Raw genomic sequence first — 20,440 nt, forward strand, 5'->3', positions numbered from 1 at the left:
TCATGATCCCAGGGTCCTGGGGTGGAGGTCCCTGCTCCGTGGGAAGCCTGCTTCTCCCTCTCACACTCCCCTTGCTTGTGTTCCCTCTCTCGCTGTCTCCCTCTGTCAAACAAATAAATAAAATCTTTAAAAAAAAATTTTTTTTCACCTGTTTTTTTTTTTAAGATTTTTTTTTTTTAAAGTAATCTCTATACCCAAGATGGGGCTCAAACTCACAACACCAAGATCAAGAGTTGCATGCTAGCAATGTCCACAATAGCTAAATCATGGAAGGAGCCGAGATGCCCTTCAACAGATGACTGGATTAAGAAGTTGTGGTCCATATATACAATGGAATATTACTCAGCAATCAGAAAGAACGAGTTCTCAACATTTGCTACAACATGGACGGCACTGGAGGAGATAATGCTAAGTGAAATAAGTCAAGCAGAGAAAGACAACTATCATATGATTTCTCTCATCTATGGAACATAAGATCTAGAATGATCAGTAGGGGAAGAAAGGGATAAAGAAAGGGGGGGGTAGAGAAGGGGGAATGAAACATGAGAGACTATGGACTATGAAACAAACTGAGGGCTACAGAGGGAGGGGGTAGGGAATGGGATAGGCCGGTGATGGGTAGTAAGGAGGGCACATATTGCATGGTGCACTGGGTGTTATACACAACTAATGAATCATCGAGCCTTACATCGAAAACCGGGGATGTACTGTATGGTGACTAACATAATATAATAAAAAATCATTATAAAAAAAAATAATAAAAATAAATAAATAAATAAATAAATAAATAAATAAATAAAAAGAGTTGCATGCTCTACCAAATGAGACAGCCAGGTACCCCTCACCTGTTTCTTTTCATTTTTTTAAAGTGGATACATGAAAAATTTCAAATTACCAATACGTGGCTCAAATTTATGGCTTTCATTATATTTATAGTGAACAATGCTGCTCTAGATCTAATTAACAATTTTTATATGGTAAATGTGACAGAAAAACATGTTGAACACCACAACAGAGATGCAATTACAAAGATCCAGGCTTCAGGAATCTCTAAAAATCAAAAGACCCAATTTCTTCAACAACAAAAACAAAACTTCAAGAAAGAAAAAAAAAGAAAAAGAGTGAGATAGAAAGGGAATGTGTAGATTTGAACAAAAGATAGAACATCAGGAACAAGGCAAAAAGTTCTCCTTTAAAAAAAAAAAAGATTTTATTTATTCATTTGAGAGAGGGAGGTAGCACAAGCAGGGGTAGCAGCAGAGGGAGAGGGAGAAGCAGGCTCCCCACTGAGCAGGGGCCCATCATGGGGCTCAATCCCAGGACCCCAGGATCACGAGCTGAGCCAAAGGCAGCTGCTTAACCAACTGAACCACTCAGGCACCCCCAACAAGTTCTCCTTATCACAGCTTTTTGACATCATACTGGAAATCCTAGCTAATACAGTAATATAAGAAAAGGAAATAAAAGGTATACAGATTGGGAAAGAAGAATAAAAACTGTTCATCTAAGCAAATGACATGATCATCTATGTCAAAAGAATTAACAACAACAACAATTCCTGGAATAAACAAGCAAGTATGGCAAGGTTGCAGGATACAGGTTAAAATACAAAAGCTTTTCTATATACTAGCAATGAACAAGTGGAATTTAAAATGAAAACACAGTAACATTTATATTAGTACCAAAAAAAGATGAAATACTTGAGCATAAAGCTAACAAAATTGTATAAAATCTGTATGAGGAAAACTACAAATCTGATGAATGAAACCAAAGAACTAAATAAATAAATGGATAGATATTCCACGTTCCTGGATGGGAAGACTCAACATCATCAAGATGTCAGTTCTTCCCAACTTCATCTACAGATTCAGTGCATCCCAATCAAAAGCCCAGGAAGTTACCTTATGGGTATCAACAAACTGATTCTGAGCATTATATGAAGAGGCAAAACACCCAAAAAGCCAACCTAATACTGAAGAACAAAGCTGGAGGACAACCGATACTACCCAACATTAAGACTTACTATAAAGCTACAATAGTTAAGACAGAGTGGTACTGGCAAAAGAACAGATAAATAGAGCAATGGAACAGAACAGAGAGCCCAAAAATAGACCCACAGAAATACAGTCACCTGATCTTTGACAAAAGAATGGAGGCAATAAAATGAAGTCTTTTCAACAAACGGTGGCTGAACAAATAGGCATCAAGGGGTTATATGGTAAATCTCTGTATCTTCTACTCAATTCTGCTGTGATCTTAAAACTGCTCTAAAGAAATAAAAAATATTTTAAAAATAATAACATTTTTTAAATACTTATGAGACACATCAACTAACTGCAACCTATGAGCCTCATCTGAATCCCAACTTAAAAAGAGTTTAAAAAGAAATTATGACAATCAGGAAAATGTGAGCGTTAACTGAATATGAAGTAATTAATAACTTTTTTACAGTGATAATATTAGTATAGTTATGTTTAAAAATTTTTAAACTTAGTTTCTTTTAAAGCTATATATTGAAATGTTTACAGATGAAATGATATTCTATCTGTGTTGAAATAATATGAGAGTAAAAATAACATGGGAGGGCAAACGCAAGGGGATACAGGTGAAATAAATTGGCAATGGGCCAATAATTTTGTAGTTCTGTGATAGGTAAACGGGAATTCATTACACTATTCTCTCCACTTCTGTAAAATCACAGAATTTTAGCAGTTGGAACGAACTTTAGAAATCAGACAATGGTAAACATGAGTAAATTTTTTTTTAAGATTTTATTTATTTATTTGACAGAGATACAGCCAGCAAGAGAGGGAACACAGTAGGGGGAGCGGGAGAGGAAGAAACAGGCTCCTAGCGGAGGAGCCTGATGTGGGGCTTGATCCCAGAGCACCGGGATCACGCCCTGAGCCGAAGGCAGATGCTTAACGACTGCGCCACCCAGGCGCCCCTAAACATGAGTAAATTAAGAAATGGAAACAAAGCCAAAAATACCTGAGTTTGTCACCTGAATAAAAAAACTTTGAGTTTCAATTTTCTCATCTATAAAAGTAAGTATAAAACACTAAGTACCTATATGGGGTGGCTTAGCATTAAGTAGAATAACACAAACACATGTATTTCCCAAATCAAAACTACGATGAGATACCACCTCACACCTGTCAGAAGGGCTAAAATTAACAAGTCAGGAAACGAGATGTTAGTGAGGATGTGGAGAAAGGGGAACCCTCTTGCACTGTTGGTGGGAATGTAAACTAGTGCAGCCACTCCAGAAAACAGTATGAAGGTTCCTCAAAAAGTTAAAAATAGAACTACCCTGTGATCCAGCAATTATACTACTAGGTATTCACCGAAAGGTAAAAAATACAGATTCGAAGGGGTACCTGTACCCTAATATTTATAGCAGCATTATCAGTAACAGCCCATCTATGAAAAGAGCACAAATGTCCATTGACTGATGAATGGGTAAAGATGTGGTATATATACACAATGGAATATTACTCAGCCATCAAAAAGAATAAAATCTTGCCATTCAAAACAATGTGAATGGAGTTGAAGTATATTATGCTAAACAAAGTAGGTCAGTCAGAGAAAGACAAATACCATATGATTTCACTCCTACGTGGAATTTAAGAAACAAAACAGATGAACATAGGGGAGGGGGGAAAGAGGGAGACAAACCATAAGAGACACTTAAAAGATAGAGAACAAACTGAGGATTGATGGAGGGAGGTGGGCGGGGGACAGGCTACATGGGTGACAGGTATTAAGGAGGGCACTTGTTGTGATGAGCACTGGGTGTTGTATGTAAATGATGAATCACTAAATTCTACTCCTGAAACCATTATTGTACTGTATGTTAACTATAGAATTTAAATAAAAATTTGAAGGAAAAAAAAACAAAAAACATGTATTTCCTAAAAGTCAACTTTCACCCTTTCCTAAAGTTCTAAACAAACACTAACTCATATGGCCTAATACCATTTGAAAAGTGAGAAAAATAAAATAAATCCTCAAAAGTCTACATGCAGTTGGCTCCTCTTCCTTAAAACCATCTCTTTATTCCCAGTTTATACACTATATTCCCAGTTTTATTCAGAAGACACTTTGCATATTCCCCATGCTTAAAAGGTGACTTATTTTAAGATGAAAAGAATTTTACAAACTTACCATTCACCTGCTAGTGTTAGTTACTACTACTTGTTACTTGGTGATTTATAATTAGAGTTTCAAATAGACACTCTTCTTTTGAATAATAGGTAGTACTTACAATACTTTTGCCATTAAATAATAGTTTAATGAGTGTTTGCCATTAAAACTAGGCCTGATATTCATGTCCCAGAGAAAGCTAAATCACTTGATGCCAGTTCTATATGGATTTCAAGGATCTCACATACATTTTAGCTAAAATTTATTAAAAATTTATTTTCTCAACTTTTTTAAGTTAAATATATTTGAAAAGAATAATGTCTTTAGGCAAAAACAACCTAACTTAGTAGATGTTGCCAACATTTGCAAATGGTATAAAACCCATATTTTGTCAATGGTTATTCTGACGTGTCAAATTTTGGATACTTACTTTTGTGATCTCTATACATTCTGAATTTTTCTATAGTAACCAAGTATTTCTATAATGAAAAAAAAAAGTTTGTATAAATATAGGATAATATAGGACTTCATTCTATAAAGGAACATGGAAACAATAATGAATACTAAATTGTTTTGTAGTTATTGACATAACTTCATTAAGTGAAAACTGCTATGTAAGAGATGGTAATAGGTCCCAATCGCTTGGCAGTCAATTAATTGTAACTATTTTTAATAGAAGTATAATATTTTAATAGAACTTGACAGGTTTTTAATGTTAGTGTTTAGTGGATACTTCTAAAATTTTGAGTTGACATTTATGTAGTTAAAAGTTCCAAAAATAATTACTATACAATTACTGTTCTGACCTCTATTCTCATATACTATCCTGGAGCGCTATCAGAAGCCTCAGAGGAATGAGGGACTGACCAGGATGCTTAGACAATAGGAATCAAAACTTACAAGTCCCAACCAAAAGTAAGGAGTCCTGCCTGTGTGTCTCAATGTGGCTCAAGAACCACATTCAAGAAAATCCACTGGTGTGCTTAATAAGCACCCTGCTCCCCAAAGCCTAATCCAAAAAGACTGAATCAGAGTATAAATGAAAGTATCAAGTCACATAACAACACTTCACCAAAGATTATTTTATTTTCTCCCTAAAAACCTTAAACGGCTTCCCCCAGACCACGAAGCCATCTCACATCATTTAAACAATTACAAGTATCTCATCTTGCGAAGTGATCCTAGTATCTGATAATGCCTCTCTTGGCAACAGGAGGCATCCGCAGACCCGAAATCCTTCCAGCTTCCAGCTTCAGTTAACGCGGAGAGACCCAGAGAGGCCTACGCCTAAGCAGGACTGACTGCAAACAGCTTCTACCCTGGGATTAACAATTCTGCTCAGGAGCTTTCAGGATGATCCTTTTTTTTTTTTTTTTCCATATTTTATTTATTTATTTGAGAGCGAGGACGTCCACAGGAGGAGGAGCAGAGGGGGAGGGGGAAAGAATCTCAATCAGCCTCTGTGCTAAGCGCCAGCCGAATGCAGACTCAATCTCACAACCCTGAGATCTTGACCTGGACAGAAACCAAGAGTAGGACACAACCGAATGAGCCACCCAGGCACCCCTCATGCTAATCTTCTAACCTAAAAGTCTCTGAATCTTGCACTACCTGCAACTCCTAATAGTGTTACCAGGTTTCCTTCTCCTAGCAGCAAACCTAGTTATTCCTTCTATTAATGACTAAATTGTAGAGTGTTCTGTTAGTGACCATACTTTATACTTTGTCTGATATTAATATAGCCCCTTCAACTTTCTGATGCTTACTGTTTACATGGTCCTCTTTTTTCCATCCATTTAATTACAGTGATAAATCTTCCAAGAAGTGCCTCAGCTTAATTACAAAGGAGGCCTCCTTCTCTCACTTTTTATCTCCTTGATAACAAAACTACACATTTCATATCCCTCCATTTCAAGTCCTTGCCTTCCCTAATTCTTGGCATATAAACTAAGAATGTTTTGTTTCACAATTCAAGTCTATTTGTGTTTTTTGTTTTCATCTTAATTTTACAGTCAATGTTGTCCATTATAGATAGAATTTGAGAGAGTAATAAATACATTTTTTAATGAGGACATTCCCATTCCAAGTTTTAACCTTTTCTCATAATCTACAAAATATTAGAGTCCTGTTTCAGGTTACAGCATATTTATAAAAACAAAACTTTAAAATGTAAACTAAAAAAGGTGGAGAAATGTTGGTTGATGAACTACTAAAAAGTTTAAAATACCAGACATCTTAATTTGGTCTTATGTATGTAATACATTTTTATTATTATTTACTAATAATGTTTATTTTAGGTAAGTGTTATAAACAGTTCAATACCAGCTATTACATAGAAAAGGCTAGTTACTACATCTAGTTAGCCATTTAAGACAACATTAATTACACAGGAAACTTTCTGGCAGGATTCCTAATTTCCAATACTTTAACAGAAAGCTGTATATGTTGAACTTCCAGTTAAGTAAATTTATCAAGCTACAAAGCTCCCTCTCTCTCTCTCTCTCTCTATATATATATATATACATATATATACATATATACAAATATATACACATATATATACATATATATGTGAAATGATCCCATTTTTATACATAGGCATAGAAAACACAAAAAATTATTTTAGCATAAGAGATGATTTCTTTCAGTTTTACATTTACCTATATTTTATTTACCTATATTTTCTAAAGTTTCTCTAATGTATCTGAATTACTTTTATAATTACAGAAGTTTTTCTTTTTCATAATTTTCAATAGCCATCTCTCCAAATAGAGGAACAATTCGGTTCCTGGGCCCTCACAACACTTTTACATCCAGTAGAGTAATTCTATTACTGCATTTCAAAATGTGGCTTGTTTTAAAGAGCTAGTGTTAGTTTAATTGATCTCAGCCTCTGTAACATTTCAGACAACAACTCAAGCAGTTTTATAGTTACATTTGTTTTGTGGATTCCTCCACATAATCAAACATTTTATTAAATACCCATTCAATGCTGGGCACTGTCATAGCCTGGCTTCCTAATGAGTCTTGGGATAACTATTTATTAACACCTTTCTTGACCAGGCAGCATACATAGTTCTCATTCATGCTCAGAATGCACTATTATCCTTATGGGGATCAATTTAAAAAACACTGTAGATATACAAGCAATATACCTTTTACTGCCACCACTAACACTTTGTCCAATCTGAAGCAACATTTCAGGTTGAAAGTTCCTTCAGATAGTAATGCATCAACTAGACCAGAAGACTTTAACTCTCTCCATACCCCATCTAAAAATTTTGCTTGCTTTTTTTATATTTTCAGATTCTTAACTTACACATTGATATGTTCATATGGATGCTAATAACATCCTGCAAAAGATTAGAGTATTCTGTTAAATTATAAAGGTGGCAGACCCTTCTTTCTTGGGTATAAACATAAGATAGACATACTTATGCAGAAAAATGTTTGGAAGAATAAACTTTCTGTTTTGAAATACAACTAAAACCAAGCATGAAGAAGACTCAATAATATAAAATTGCATCAAAAAAGTTTTACTACCAGATTCAGAAAAAAAAAAACAAACTAGTAATAGTACTATATAAAATTACATATGTGATACATTTTTTTTGTTAATACTCTTTCACTCAAATGTTTCTCTAACTGGTATGGATGGGATGTGGTCTAGGACTATAATGAACTTAACTCTACTTGAAATGATGTATAGTAATACCAGTACACAGGCACTTTTGGATGCTGTACTTGTCATGTTTCCCATTCCTCCATCTTTAAAGTGTGTGAAACAAACTGGCCTGAGTTAGAAACATACCAAATCAAGAAATAATTTAACAAGACAAAAATTAAAAGCCTTATTTAAAAAACAATTTAAAGGAGATAATACTAATGACCTCACAGAAATGAAAAGGATTATAAGAGAATACTACAAACAACTGCACACCAACAAATTAGATAACCTAGATGAAATGGATAAATTCCTAGAAACACACAAACTGTCCAAACAGACTCAAGAACAGAAAATTCAAACATATGTATAACAAGTAAAGAGTCTGAGTCAGTAATTAAAACCTCCCAACAAAGAAAAGTCCAGGACCAGACGGTTCTACTGGTGAATCCTACCAAACATACAAAGTAGAATTAATGCCAATCCTTCTCAAACTCTCCCAAAAAACAGAAAAGTACAGAACACTTCCTACCTCACTCTATGAGGCTACCCCGATAATAAAGCCAAAGACGTCACAAGAAAACTACAAACCAATATCCTTTACGAATATAGAGAAAGAAGTCCTCAATGATATACTAGGAAACAAAATCCAGCAACATAGTAAAAGGATTATACACCTCAATTAAGTGGAATTTATCCCAGTAATGCAAGGGCAGTTCAAACCAAACGATGCAATAGACTGCATTAATAAAATTAAAGAAAAAGAAACACGTGATCATCTCGATGGGTACAGAAAAAAGCATTTCACAAAACCCAACACCCTTTTGTGATAAAAACAGAGTTGGAGGGTCACCTGGGTGGCTCGGTCAGTTAAGCGGCTGCCTTCCACTCAGGACATGATCCCAGAGTCCCAGAATCAGGCCTTGCATCAGGCTCCCTGCTCAGCGGGGAGTTTGCTTCTCCCTCTGCCCCTCACCTTGCTTGTGCTCTCTCTCTCACTCTCTCTCAAATAAATAAATAAAATATTAAAAAAAAAAAAAAAAACCCAGAGTTGGAATAAAAGGAAACTTCCTTGACCTAAGAAAGGGACACTTATGAGGAAACCCACAGCTAATATCACACACTCAACAGCAAAAATTGAAAGCATTCCCCCTAAAACTAGGAATGAGACAAGAATGCCCACTTTTGCCACTTCTATTCCATATTGTACTAGAAGTTCTAGCTAAAGTAATTAGGCAAGAAAAAGAAATAAAAGGCATCCAAATTGGAAAGGAAAATGTAAAATTATCTCTCGCAGATGACATGATCTTTTATATTAAAAAATTCTAAAAAATAAAAAAAAATCTAAAGAATCGACATTAAAACTATTAGAGCTAATAAAGGAATTCAGCAATGTTGTAGGATACAAGATCAACAACAACAAAAAAAAATTGTATTTCTATTTATTAGTGATGACGAACCCAAAAAGGAAATTAAGAAAACAAGTCCATGTATGATAGACTAAAAAAAAATGCTTAGCAATAAATGTAACCAAGGGTGTGAAAGACATATGCACTAAAACTATACACATTACTGAAATAAAGACCTAAATAAATAAATGTATGTAAGTTGACTTAATACCGTTAAAATGACAATACTCCCCAAAGTGATCTACTGATCCAATGCCATCTCTATCAAAATCTCAACTGCCTTTTTTGCAGAAATGGAAAAGCTGATCCTCAAATTCATTTGGAATTTCAAAGGGCCCAGAATAGCCAAAATAATCTTGAAGAAGAACAGAGGTAGAAGACCCACATTTCCCAATTTCAAAACTTACTACAAAACTACAGTGATCAAATAGTGTGGTACTGGCATAAGGACAGACCAATGGGATAGAATTAAAAATCCGGAAATAAATCTAAATATCTATGGACTAGAACTGAAAAGTCCAGCAATATACCCAAACACCTATGGACAATTCAATGGGGAAAGACAAACTTCTTAAATAAATGGTGTTGGGACAACTGGACATTCACACGCAAAAGAATAAAGCTGGACCCCTACCATATACAAAATTTAACTCAAAATGGACCAATAACCTAAATATAACAGAACTATAAACCTCTCAGAAGAAAACAAAGGGGCAAATCATCATGATCTTGGACAGTTTATTATTAAATATAACACCAAAAGTATGAGCAAACAAAAGAAAAAAATAGATAAAACTGGACTTCATCAAAATGAAAAACTTCCACACATGAATAGATATTGTCAGGAAAACGTAAGAACAACCCTAAAGGAGAAAATACTTCCAAATCATGTATCTGATAAAGAATTAATACCTAGAAGGGCGCCTGGGTGGCACAGCGGTTAAGCATCTGCCTTCAGCTCAGGGCGTGATCCCGGCGTGATGGGATCGAGCCCCACATCAGGCTCCTCCGCTATGAGCCTGCTTCTTCCTCTCCCACTCCCCCTGCTTGTGTTCCCTCTCTCGCTGGCTGTCTCTATCTCTGTCGAATAAATAAATAAAATCTTTAAAAAAAAAAAAAGAATTAATACCTAGAATATATGCATAACTCTTATAAGTCAACAACAAAAGGACAAACAACCCAATTTAAAAATGTGCAAAAGACCTGAATAAACATTTTTCCAAATAAAATATACAAATGGCCAATAAACACATGAAAAGATGTTCAATATTATTAGTGATTAGGAAATGCTAATCAATCTACATTGAGATACCATTTCACACTCAGGATAGCGGAGGGAGGGAGGGAGGGAGGGAGGGAGGGAGAAAATAACAAGTGATGGAAAATACATGGAGAAACAAAGCCTTCATATGTTGCTTGTGGGAATATAAAATGGTACAGCCACTGTGGAAAACAGTTTGGCAATTCCTAAAGATATTAGATAGAATTACCATATGATCCAGCAATTTCAGCAATACCCAAAAGAACTGAAAACTGATATTCAAACCAATACTTGTACACAAATCTCCCTATCAGCACTACTGACAAATGCCAAAAGATGGAAACAATTCAAATGGCCAACAACCAATAACTGCATAAACAAAATGTGGTATATGCATACAACAGAGTATTACTCAACTATAAAAAGGACTGAAATACCAATACATGCTACAATTTGACTAAACCTCAAAAACATTATACTAAGTAAAAGAAGCCAGACACAAAGGTCACATATTGGGGCACCTGGGTGGTTAAGTCGGTTAAGAGTCTGCCTTCAGCTCAGGTCATGATCCCAGAGGTCCTGGGATCAAGCCCTGCATCAGGCTCCCTGTTCAGCAGGGTGTCTGCTTCTCCCTCTCCCTGTGCCCCTGTCCTTGCTTGTGTACTCCCCCAATCACTCTCTCTCTCAAATAAATAAATAAAATCTTTAAAAAAAAAGTCACATATTGTACAGTTCCATTTATATGAAATATCCCAAATAGGTAAATCGATAAAGACAAAAAGCAGATTTGGTAGCTGACAGCAGCCATGGGTAGGTGGGAATGCAGAGCAACTTAATAGGCTTAAGAGGTTAACTAATTAACAGATTTCTTTAGGGGTTATAAGAATGTTTTGAAATTTGATATAGGTGGTAGTTTTACAACATTGTGAATATACTAAATGTCAATGAAACACACACTTTAAAATGGTTAATTTTATATTATCTGAATTTCACTTCGATAAAACAAACCAAAAAAGACAATTTAGGGATGCCTGGGTGGGTCAGTCAGCTAAGTGTCTGCCTTTGGCTCTGGTCATGATCCTAGGGTCCTGGAATAGAGTCCCACATCAAGCTCAGTGGGGAGCCTGCTTCTCCCTTTACCTGCCACCCCCCCTGCTGTGTGCTCTCTCTCTCTCTGACAAATAAATAAAATCTTAAAAATTAAAATAATTTAAAAAGAATTTAAACAAATCTTCAGTTTGCAGAGGTTCATAAGCATGATAAAAATGAAAAATCATTATATCAGAAACAGCTACCTTCCTCTCTCTCCCTCTACCTCCAATCTTCTGTACCTAGTTTAATACCGTGGACATCCATAAAACATACTAACTTACTCTGTAATACTTAAATAGGCACACTTTATTTACTTACTATATTTCTGCCTGATAATCAACAAAGGAGGTAGGTAAGAAAAAAAAGAAGAGGAAGAAGGTAGATCAGTTTATCACATCATTTGCGGTTAACAATTTAAATATATGAAAATTAATTTCAATTAACATAATAATGGTTGGAATCATACTTTGTTACATGATCATTAAAAAAAAAAAAACATGTTATATATACCTAAAAAGGTGATTTATGTAATGGATACTTAAGGTGTTACACACATTTCTAATGACTCTAAGTAAAAATTAAAACATATGCACGTGCATACAGTTCATTTTTTTCAGGGCTTTAACATCTTTGGAATGCAGCACTTCGAAGTGCAAAACACCAATAAACTTATAAAACATCTATGGACAGCTATAGAGTACCAAAATCTAAACCAACTCAGTCTTGTGTTTGTAATTGCATGCCACAATGAACAATAAAACAATGGTCATGAGTAATAGAAATAGGTAGTGAAATCATAAAAGTTCTAACGCATATAATTTTTAAGAGTTAAATAAATTAATACTTGTTTGGCAAGCATAATGACACCTAAATTTTGCTTTCTCCTGAAACAAAGTTCCTCTAACTAGACGGAACTGTGATTTAAGGAAAATTCTCATCTCTAGATCTGTGTTATAGAGAGAGGAGTCAGCAGGCAACGTATGTGCAATACGGTCTTACTGGCCCCAGTTAAGTGAAAGCCTAAATCCATGCCCTGCTATCCAGACACACAGAAGATGACACCTCGATCTCAAGAGTACTTAGTTTACACATCCTTTAGTGGTATCTAGAAAATGGCAGTAATATCCCAGTTTCATTTCTTCCCCACTACCCCCCTTACGTGGGCTGAGTACTAAAAAACAAAGTATCTTTGCCTAGAAACAGTCTCTAGACAGACTGAAAGGAAGAGAGAAAAGAACCAAGTATATAGCAATGGTGAGCTGAGAAATGAGTCTAGACTAAACACATTTAAATATGGCAAAAATTAAAACTGCTGAAATTACTTAAATCCTCCTCAAACATTTCTCAAAAGATACAAGAGGAGAGGGGCGCCTGGCTGGCTTAGTCAGTCGAGCATCTGCCTTCGGCTCAGGTCATGATCTCAGGATCCCGGGACTGAGCCCCACATTTGGCTCCCTGCTCAGCAGAGAGCCTGCTTCTTCTTCCTCCCCTCCAACCCCAACTTGTGTGCTCACTCTCTATTTCAAATAAATAAATAAAATCTTCTAAAAAAATACAGTAGGAGAGAAAAAAAATCTCTAATGCATCAATCCTTGGTTTAATGTATAAAAAATGTGGGTAGTGTCTAACACTGAATTTTTTTTGCCATAAGAGAAACATTCGTTCAGGGTCCACAAACGATACCATTTTATCCATGTGAATTTCCAAAGGTTGCGGAGAATGTTAATCCAATAGCATAAAAAGCTACCTGTCTCAGAGAAAAAAAAAATCTTGTGAACAGAGCCCTAAAATGAAAACACTGGTCAGGACTATGCTAGTAACTAGTTGCATGACCGTGTAATCTTAAAAAAATGATAAAAAAAATTTTAATGCTGAAAATAATGTGAAATATATACATTATAAGGCATAGCATTAGGGGTCACTAACAAGCCAAATTTCTAAAATGCACTACAAAATATGTGCCCCTACATTAAAAATATATGGAGGTAACTAAAAAACAAAACAAAACAAAACAAAAAAACTCACCACCCACCATGTCCAAATAATTGGATTGCACCTAAAAACCTCTTTCTCTTCAAGTGGGCCATAAAATGTGAACAAGGTAAGTTTAAGTTAAGTCATTCTAGACTCTTAATATAGCTAATTTCAATTACTTTCAATAAATATGTCTCCTGAAATTAGTGATCCTCAACAAAACACTGAGTAGGGGAAAGATAAAGTGGCAAATGAGGAAGCAAATTCTCACAGGAAGTTTAAAATGTTTAAATAGAGCTGAAAGTAGAAAAACACCAATGAAGAACATAAGCTGAATAGCTTTCCCCATGTACGCTCCAAATTTAGAAAGAAATATAAGTCAGGGGCGCCTGGGTGGCTCAGCTGGTTAAGTATCTGCATTCAGCTCAAGTCATGATTCCAGAGTCCTGGGATCGAGCCCGGCATTGGACTGCCCGCTCAGGGGAGAGCCTACTTCTCCCACTCCTGCTCTCCCTGCTTGTGCTCTCCTTTTCTCTCTGTCAAATAAATGAATAAAATCTTAAATATATATATATATGTCAGATTTATAAAGAATGCTTTCAAATCAATATAGAGTATGCAAGAAAACTGTTTTGGAGTATGGATAATTAAATATATCAAGTATCAAGGAAATATCCATTTCCAAAGACTCAAAATATTGGGGCACCTGGTGGCTGAACTGGTGGACCATGTGACTCTTGATTTCAGGGTCATAAGTTTGAGCCCCATGGTAGGTGTGGAGCCTGCTTCAAAAAAAGAGAAAAGAAGAAAGAAAAAAGCCTCAAAATATTAATTATTATGATCATATTCTTGCTATTTATACAGACTCACATATAACATACCTTTTTTTTCCCGTTTAGAGCCCCAACCTTTCATTTCTTCACGAAATTAAACACTAAAATCTTTTACAAGAATATAAATTTTCAGATTTTAAAACTTAAGATTTATAATGAGACAAGATGAACAAAATGAAACGTTTATTTAAAAACATTACTGATGTTGCATATATGGCTTTTTATTATCTTTTTGACTAGCAAGCAGTTAGTGAGCTCCTTGTGTGTATAAGTCACAAACTACAAAAAGTACCAGTGACAGCCATTTCCATCAAGAGGTTTATCCAGTTGGGGAAATAGCTAAATAAAACAAAGTAGGATAAAAATACAGTGTCTAATGAGAGATTTAAGAGTTCAGATGAAAGAATAGTGCCGGGAAGAAAAATAAATTAACTTAGGTCTTAAAGTAGAACCAGAAAAGCAGAAGATGGCAGGGTATTTCCAAACAGAAGGAAGCTATGAACAAAAGCGCAAATGTGGAAATGACCATCTCAGTTGCACGAAACAAAAGCCTGCATAGTTGAGAAGGGGGGAGCTAGAATAAGTAACCCCTTCAGCTGACATTTAGGAGTTTGCTTAGAGACGCTGAGCCAGAAGAGCCAGCTAAGCCACCCATGGATTCTTGACCCACAGAAACTGTGAGATAATAAATATTATCCTGAAAAAAAAAATTTCAATTTGCTTGTTTTCCATATACACAATGGATAACCATTTAAAATTCTTCAGCTTGAAAATGCACTTTAATTACAGGACAGCATATTAAAACATGTGCACTGTATAGTTTATACAACATGCAGAGCTAAATACGTATTTGGGCATTTTTTATGATTACATTGCTTTTATCAATCTTATACCATGGAACTCCGCAAAACAACATGTTTTACAAGTTAAATGATTCCCTAACATTTAATTCTCAAGCAAATATGTATGTTTAATAATCTAAGATATTAATTTATTAAAAGCTTTGTATGGGCTGCAATATGGAATGGTACTTAAGAGTTCCAACTGTGGATCAAGCTGGTCGGAACACTAGCATCAACACTGTGACCCTGAATAACTGAAGCCTCAGCTTTTTCATGCTGTTGTATTAAAAGAGAAATTCAAGTGCAAATGCTTGACATACAGTAAAAACTTAATAAATGTTGGCTATAATCATTCAATAGAATCCAGAAGCCCCAGCATATGGCTCATCTGAACCTGGGTGAGGGTTCATTTGTACTTATATTCTACTTCCCAAAATTCTTAGTGAGACACTACCATGTATTTAGTAAATACTTCCTGATTAACTGATATGTACAAAACAACCATTTATTACTATGTCTGATGGACAAACTGGTAAATAGACTGTATAAAAGTCTAAAATATAAACTGTCTTAACTCAGTTATTTAAAAACAACTTTCAAATTTAAGAATTGAAAAATGATTAGATTATATTGTTAAAATTCACATTAGCAATGCAATTTTAAAATATTTTAAGAATTTCTTTTATTTTCAAACCAGTATTCTTCATTCAATGTTTATCATAAACATTTCAATGCCTGATCAGATTTTTTTTAGTTCTTTCTGCCATTTCACACAGCTTTCCACTATAATTAGAATAAAACCCAAACCATTTTACCAGCCCTACAAAAATCTATATGATGTAGTCTTAGTCTCCAACATTCTTCACTATAATTCAGCTACATATTCTCTCTTACTGGAAATCTCTCTCCCTAAGAGCTTCACAGCATTTGGGATTTCAATTTAATTTTTACTTCTACAGAAAAGCTTCCTCTAATCCCTATCTATAGTAATTTCTCCCCTGGTCACTTCTGTATTACCTCTTCATTACAGTCAAATATAGAAACAAGCACCAAGTACAGTAATATAACGCATGATATCTTATGAGCCTTCCAATCTGGTCACAGCTGACTAAATCAGGAATGGGGGTCTGAACCCAAGAAAAGCCAATTTATAGGCTGGTCAACAGCCAATAAGATAGATAGCCTCAGATGTTGAAGAATTGTACACAAAGCAGAAATGGAGACTAGATAAACTAATCTGTGTCCAACTAAACAGCTCCCTCCCTTCTACTTTTCACAGTTTGTTAGTCAACATCACCAATGGAGAAGAAGCTGACCCTGAATCACCTAATGGCAAAGCACTACAGCAAAAGTATACATCAGAATCACCTGTAAAGGTTAAAAAAAAAAGAAAAAAAAAAAAACAGAATCCACATTCCTAGAAGAGTCTAAGTGACTCAACAGATCAATTTGTCATGCACCCATGAAATAAAGTCCCTTAGTGGGAGCTGTGATATCCAGCACCACATGACAAAAGACCCATGAGGAGTCTTACCCACCCATGCATTGAGAAGCAGGCATACAGACCTCAGTTCTGGCTGTGGACCCTTCAGTTGTCCACGAACTTGCTCCAGCCTCTCTTGGCCACAGTAGGAGAGCTCCTGGAGAAGACTGTCTTATACAATCGCTCACGGATAAAAGAACCTTTGTGGAAGTCTAGAAGCCCAGTGGAGAAGTTCCAGCATATCACTGGAGCAAACTAAAGTAAGTCTGGACACACTACAGAGTGTAAGAGGAACAGTATGACTTTTCCCATGTCACTTGTAGCCCACAGCAGCTGTGTAGGATGCTGCCAGAGGCCCATTTCTCCAGTGAGCATTATTCATAATAGCCAAGACATGGAAAAAAACTTAAGTGTCCATCATGAGATGAACAGATGAAGAAAATGCGGTATACACACACACACACACACACACACACACACACATACGCACACACACAATGGAATGTTATTAAGCCATAAAAAAGGATGAAATCCTGCCATTTGTGTCAATATGGATGAACCTTAAGGTCATTATGCTAAGTGAAACAAGTGAGACAGAGAAACTAATAGTGTATGATCTCACTCATATGTGTAATTCAAAAATATCAAACTCATAGAAACAGAGAGTGAAATAATGACTGCCAGGAAAGGGAGGGTCGGGGAAATGGGGAGAGGTCAGTCAAAAGGTACAAACTTCCAGTTATAAGATGTCTCAGTTCTGGGGATCTAATGTACAGCATGGTGACTATAGTTAGCAATACTGTATTGTATATTTGAAAGTTGCTGAGAATAAATCCTAATGTTACCACAAAACGGAAATGGCAATTATGTGAGTTGATAGAGTTATTAACTTACTCTTCTGTGGAATCACTTCACAATATATTAAGGTATCAAATCATCACGCTGTATACCTTCAACTTACACAACATTATATGCCAATTACACCTCAATAAACTGAAAAAAGAAGGTACGGCATGTGTTTTTGAAAACAGAAGATATTTGGGGCACCTGGGTGGCTCAGTCAGTTAAGCATCCGCCTTCGGCTCAGGTCATGATTTCAGGGTCCTGGGATCAAGCCCTGCTTCAGGATCCCTGCTCGGTGGGAAGTCCGCTTCTCCCTCTCCCTCTCCCTCTGCCCCTCTCCCCTGCTCATGCTCACTTGCTCCCTCTGTCTCTGTTTCATATAAATAAAATCTTAAAAAAAAAAAAAAAAGGAAATAGAAGATTTTTCATATATTTCCAAATCCCTAAAATAAAAGCTATAACGTTGAAAGTGGTAATTCATCTAAAATACCTAATTCAAAAGACTTCTTGGATGGTTATAAACAGCAAAGGTTTTACCTTATTTATTTACATATTTCCCACCAGAAATTACTGTTATTCTCTCTTATAATGGTTTTAACAACTGTTTAGAATCATACCTATTTACAAATAGAAAAAATTCTACTCCATCTACTCCACAGGCAATTTTATAAACCAGAAACCCCAAATATGTATGTGATATGTCACTTAATCTAGTCGAGCAAAGTTATTCACATGAAGACCTTAATTACTAATATATAGGGTGCCTGGGTGGCTCAATTGGTTAAGCATGCAGCTCTTGATTTCACCTCAAGTCAGGATCTCAGGGTCATGAGATCAAGCCCCACATCGGGTCATGTTGAGCATGGAGCCTGCTTAAGATTCTGTCTCTCTCTTTCTCTTTCAAAAATAAATAAATAAATGAGCCATTACCTTTTCTATTCAGTTTAAGATATATATTGAATAACCAAAATAATTTTTTCTATATAATCTCTTCACTCATTCATTCATTCATTTATTTAATGAAGTTTACAAAAATAGTCCTATTTCACACCAAGACTATTTTTAACACTGGGGAGGCAACAATAGAAAAGGCAAGCAGGTCTATGTTCTCTGGGAGCATGTATTATAGAGAAGGGAGGCAGAGAGTAAATAGGTAAACAAAATAACTTCAAATTGTGATCAATGCAACAAAACAAACAGAACTATTATTTTGTAACCACTCTGTCTAGTAGAGAAGACAGAGTTTAAAGATTTTATTTATTGAGAGAGAGTATGAGTGGGGGGGAGCAGAGGGAGAGGGAGAAGCAGACTCCCCGCTGAGCAGGGAGCCCGACGTGGGGCTCAAACCCAAGACCGTGGGACCATGATCTGAGCCGAAGGCAGACACTTAACCAACTGAGCCACCTAGGCCCTGAGAAGACAGAGTTTAAAAAAAAAAAAAAAATGGCAGGGAAGGAACCTCAAGTATCTAACAACTGTATTGAGACCTGCAGAATAAGAAGAGCCAAGAAAAGACTTGGGGGTAGAAATTTCTAGGAAGAGGGAATAGCAAGTAAAATAGCCCTGAGTAAAGAGCTTACCATGTTAAAGGAATCAGGAAGGAAAAATGACCAGTTCCACGAATCCTAGTAAACAAGGGGGAGAATGACAAAAGATAATGTATGATAGGCAGGCACAAGCCAAAGCATGTAGACTACCTATAAGCAGAAGCTTAAATACAAATACAAAAGAAAATCATTGAAGCAGTAATCATTAAAGCAGTACAGTCACATCTGATTTCCTTCATTTTTAAGTTCTAAAACATACTCTTGTAAAGTAAGCACACTAAGAAATATAATTAAACACATAATTTAAAGCAAACTTTGTCATCATATATTTGGCAAGTTAGCGTCAGACAAATAACATAACAAGGTAGTCAGATTAATCATCCAATCATTCGTAAAGCATTTAGTGAGCTCCTGCTGTGTGCCAGATGCTGCTTTGGGTGCTAGAAATACAAAGATGATAGTGATGATGTCACATTTTACTCTGAGCAATAAATACAAAACTGGGGGCACCTGGGTGGCACAGCGGTTAAGCGTCTGCCTTCGGCTCAGGGCGTGATCCCAGCGTTATGGGATCGAGCCCCATATCAGGCTCCTCTGCTGGGAGCCTGCTTCTTCCTCTCCCACTCCCCCTGCTTGCGTTCCCTCTCTCGCTGGCTGTCTCTATCTCTGTCGGATAAATAAATACAATCTTTAAAAAAATAAAAATTAAAATAAATAAATAAATACAAAACTGATAACGGTGGTATCTTCTTCTACTCTGAGCAGCCCAGTTTTCTTCTTAAAGGCTCAAAGCAGTAGTTCTCTATGTTGTGTATTAGAACATCTTTGGTGTATGGTAAAAATGCAGATATCTGGATCCCACTTATCAGCAATTCTAATTCAACATGTTTTCAATAATCCCTCACCACAGAGGTGAGAGAAGAAGTATATCAGAATCATTTATATCGGGGCGCCTGGGTGGCGCAGTCGTTAAGCGTCTGCCTTCAGCTCATGGCGTGATCCCGGCGTTCTGGGATCGAGTCCCACATCAGGCTCCTCCGCTGGGAGCCTGCTTCTTCCTCTCCCACTCCCCCTGCTTGTGTTCCCTCTCTCGCTGGCTGTCTCTCTCTGTCAAATAAATAAATAAAATCTTTAAAAAAAAAAAAATAATCATTTGTATCACTGTCCTCTTGAAAATCAGGCCAAAATGAGCCACTGTAATTAGTGGAAGGAGTATATAATACAGTATAGGGTATACTGGGGGGAGGGGAGGCAATGTGTATGAAGAAAAACAGTAAGATTGACAGTCACTACAAGAGAGAATTCGGGGGGGGGGGATGATTAATACAATTGCCAAGGAAAAGTAA

At 36.1% G+C, this 20,440-nt stretch overlaps 1 protein-coding gene across 6 annotated transcripts in view; it reads right to left on the reverse strand.

Moving 5' to 3' along the window:
- MEMO1 (mediator of cell motility 1) overlaps positions 1 to 20,440 on the reverse strand; it is a 114,744-nt gene that overhangs the window by 79,091 nt on the left and 15,213 nt on the right. Inside the window, exon 1 of one of the 6 annotated variants that reach the window (XM_008700256.2) lies at positions 4,577 to 4,625. The exons of 4 other annotated variants lie outside the window; for them this stretch is intronic. In XM_008700256.2, coding sequence (XP_008698478.2) covers positions 4,577 to 4,595 — 19 coding nt within the window. In that variant the 5' untranslated portion in view covers positions 4,596 to 4,625. Of the gene's footprint in view, positions 1 to 4,576; positions 4,626 to 20,440 lie in introns of those variants that run through there. One more of the 6 variants, XM_040623069.1, reaches the window with a different exon arrangement.

The sequence above is a fragment of the Ursus maritimus genome, unplaced genomic scaffold, assembly GCF_017311325.1.
Source record: "Ursus maritimus isolate PB19 unplaced genomic scaffold, ASM1731132v1 scaffold_6, whole genome shotgun sequence".
Classification (NCBI taxonomy): domain Eukaryota; kingdom Metazoa; phylum Chordata; class Mammalia; order Carnivora; family Ursidae; genus Ursus; species Ursus maritimus.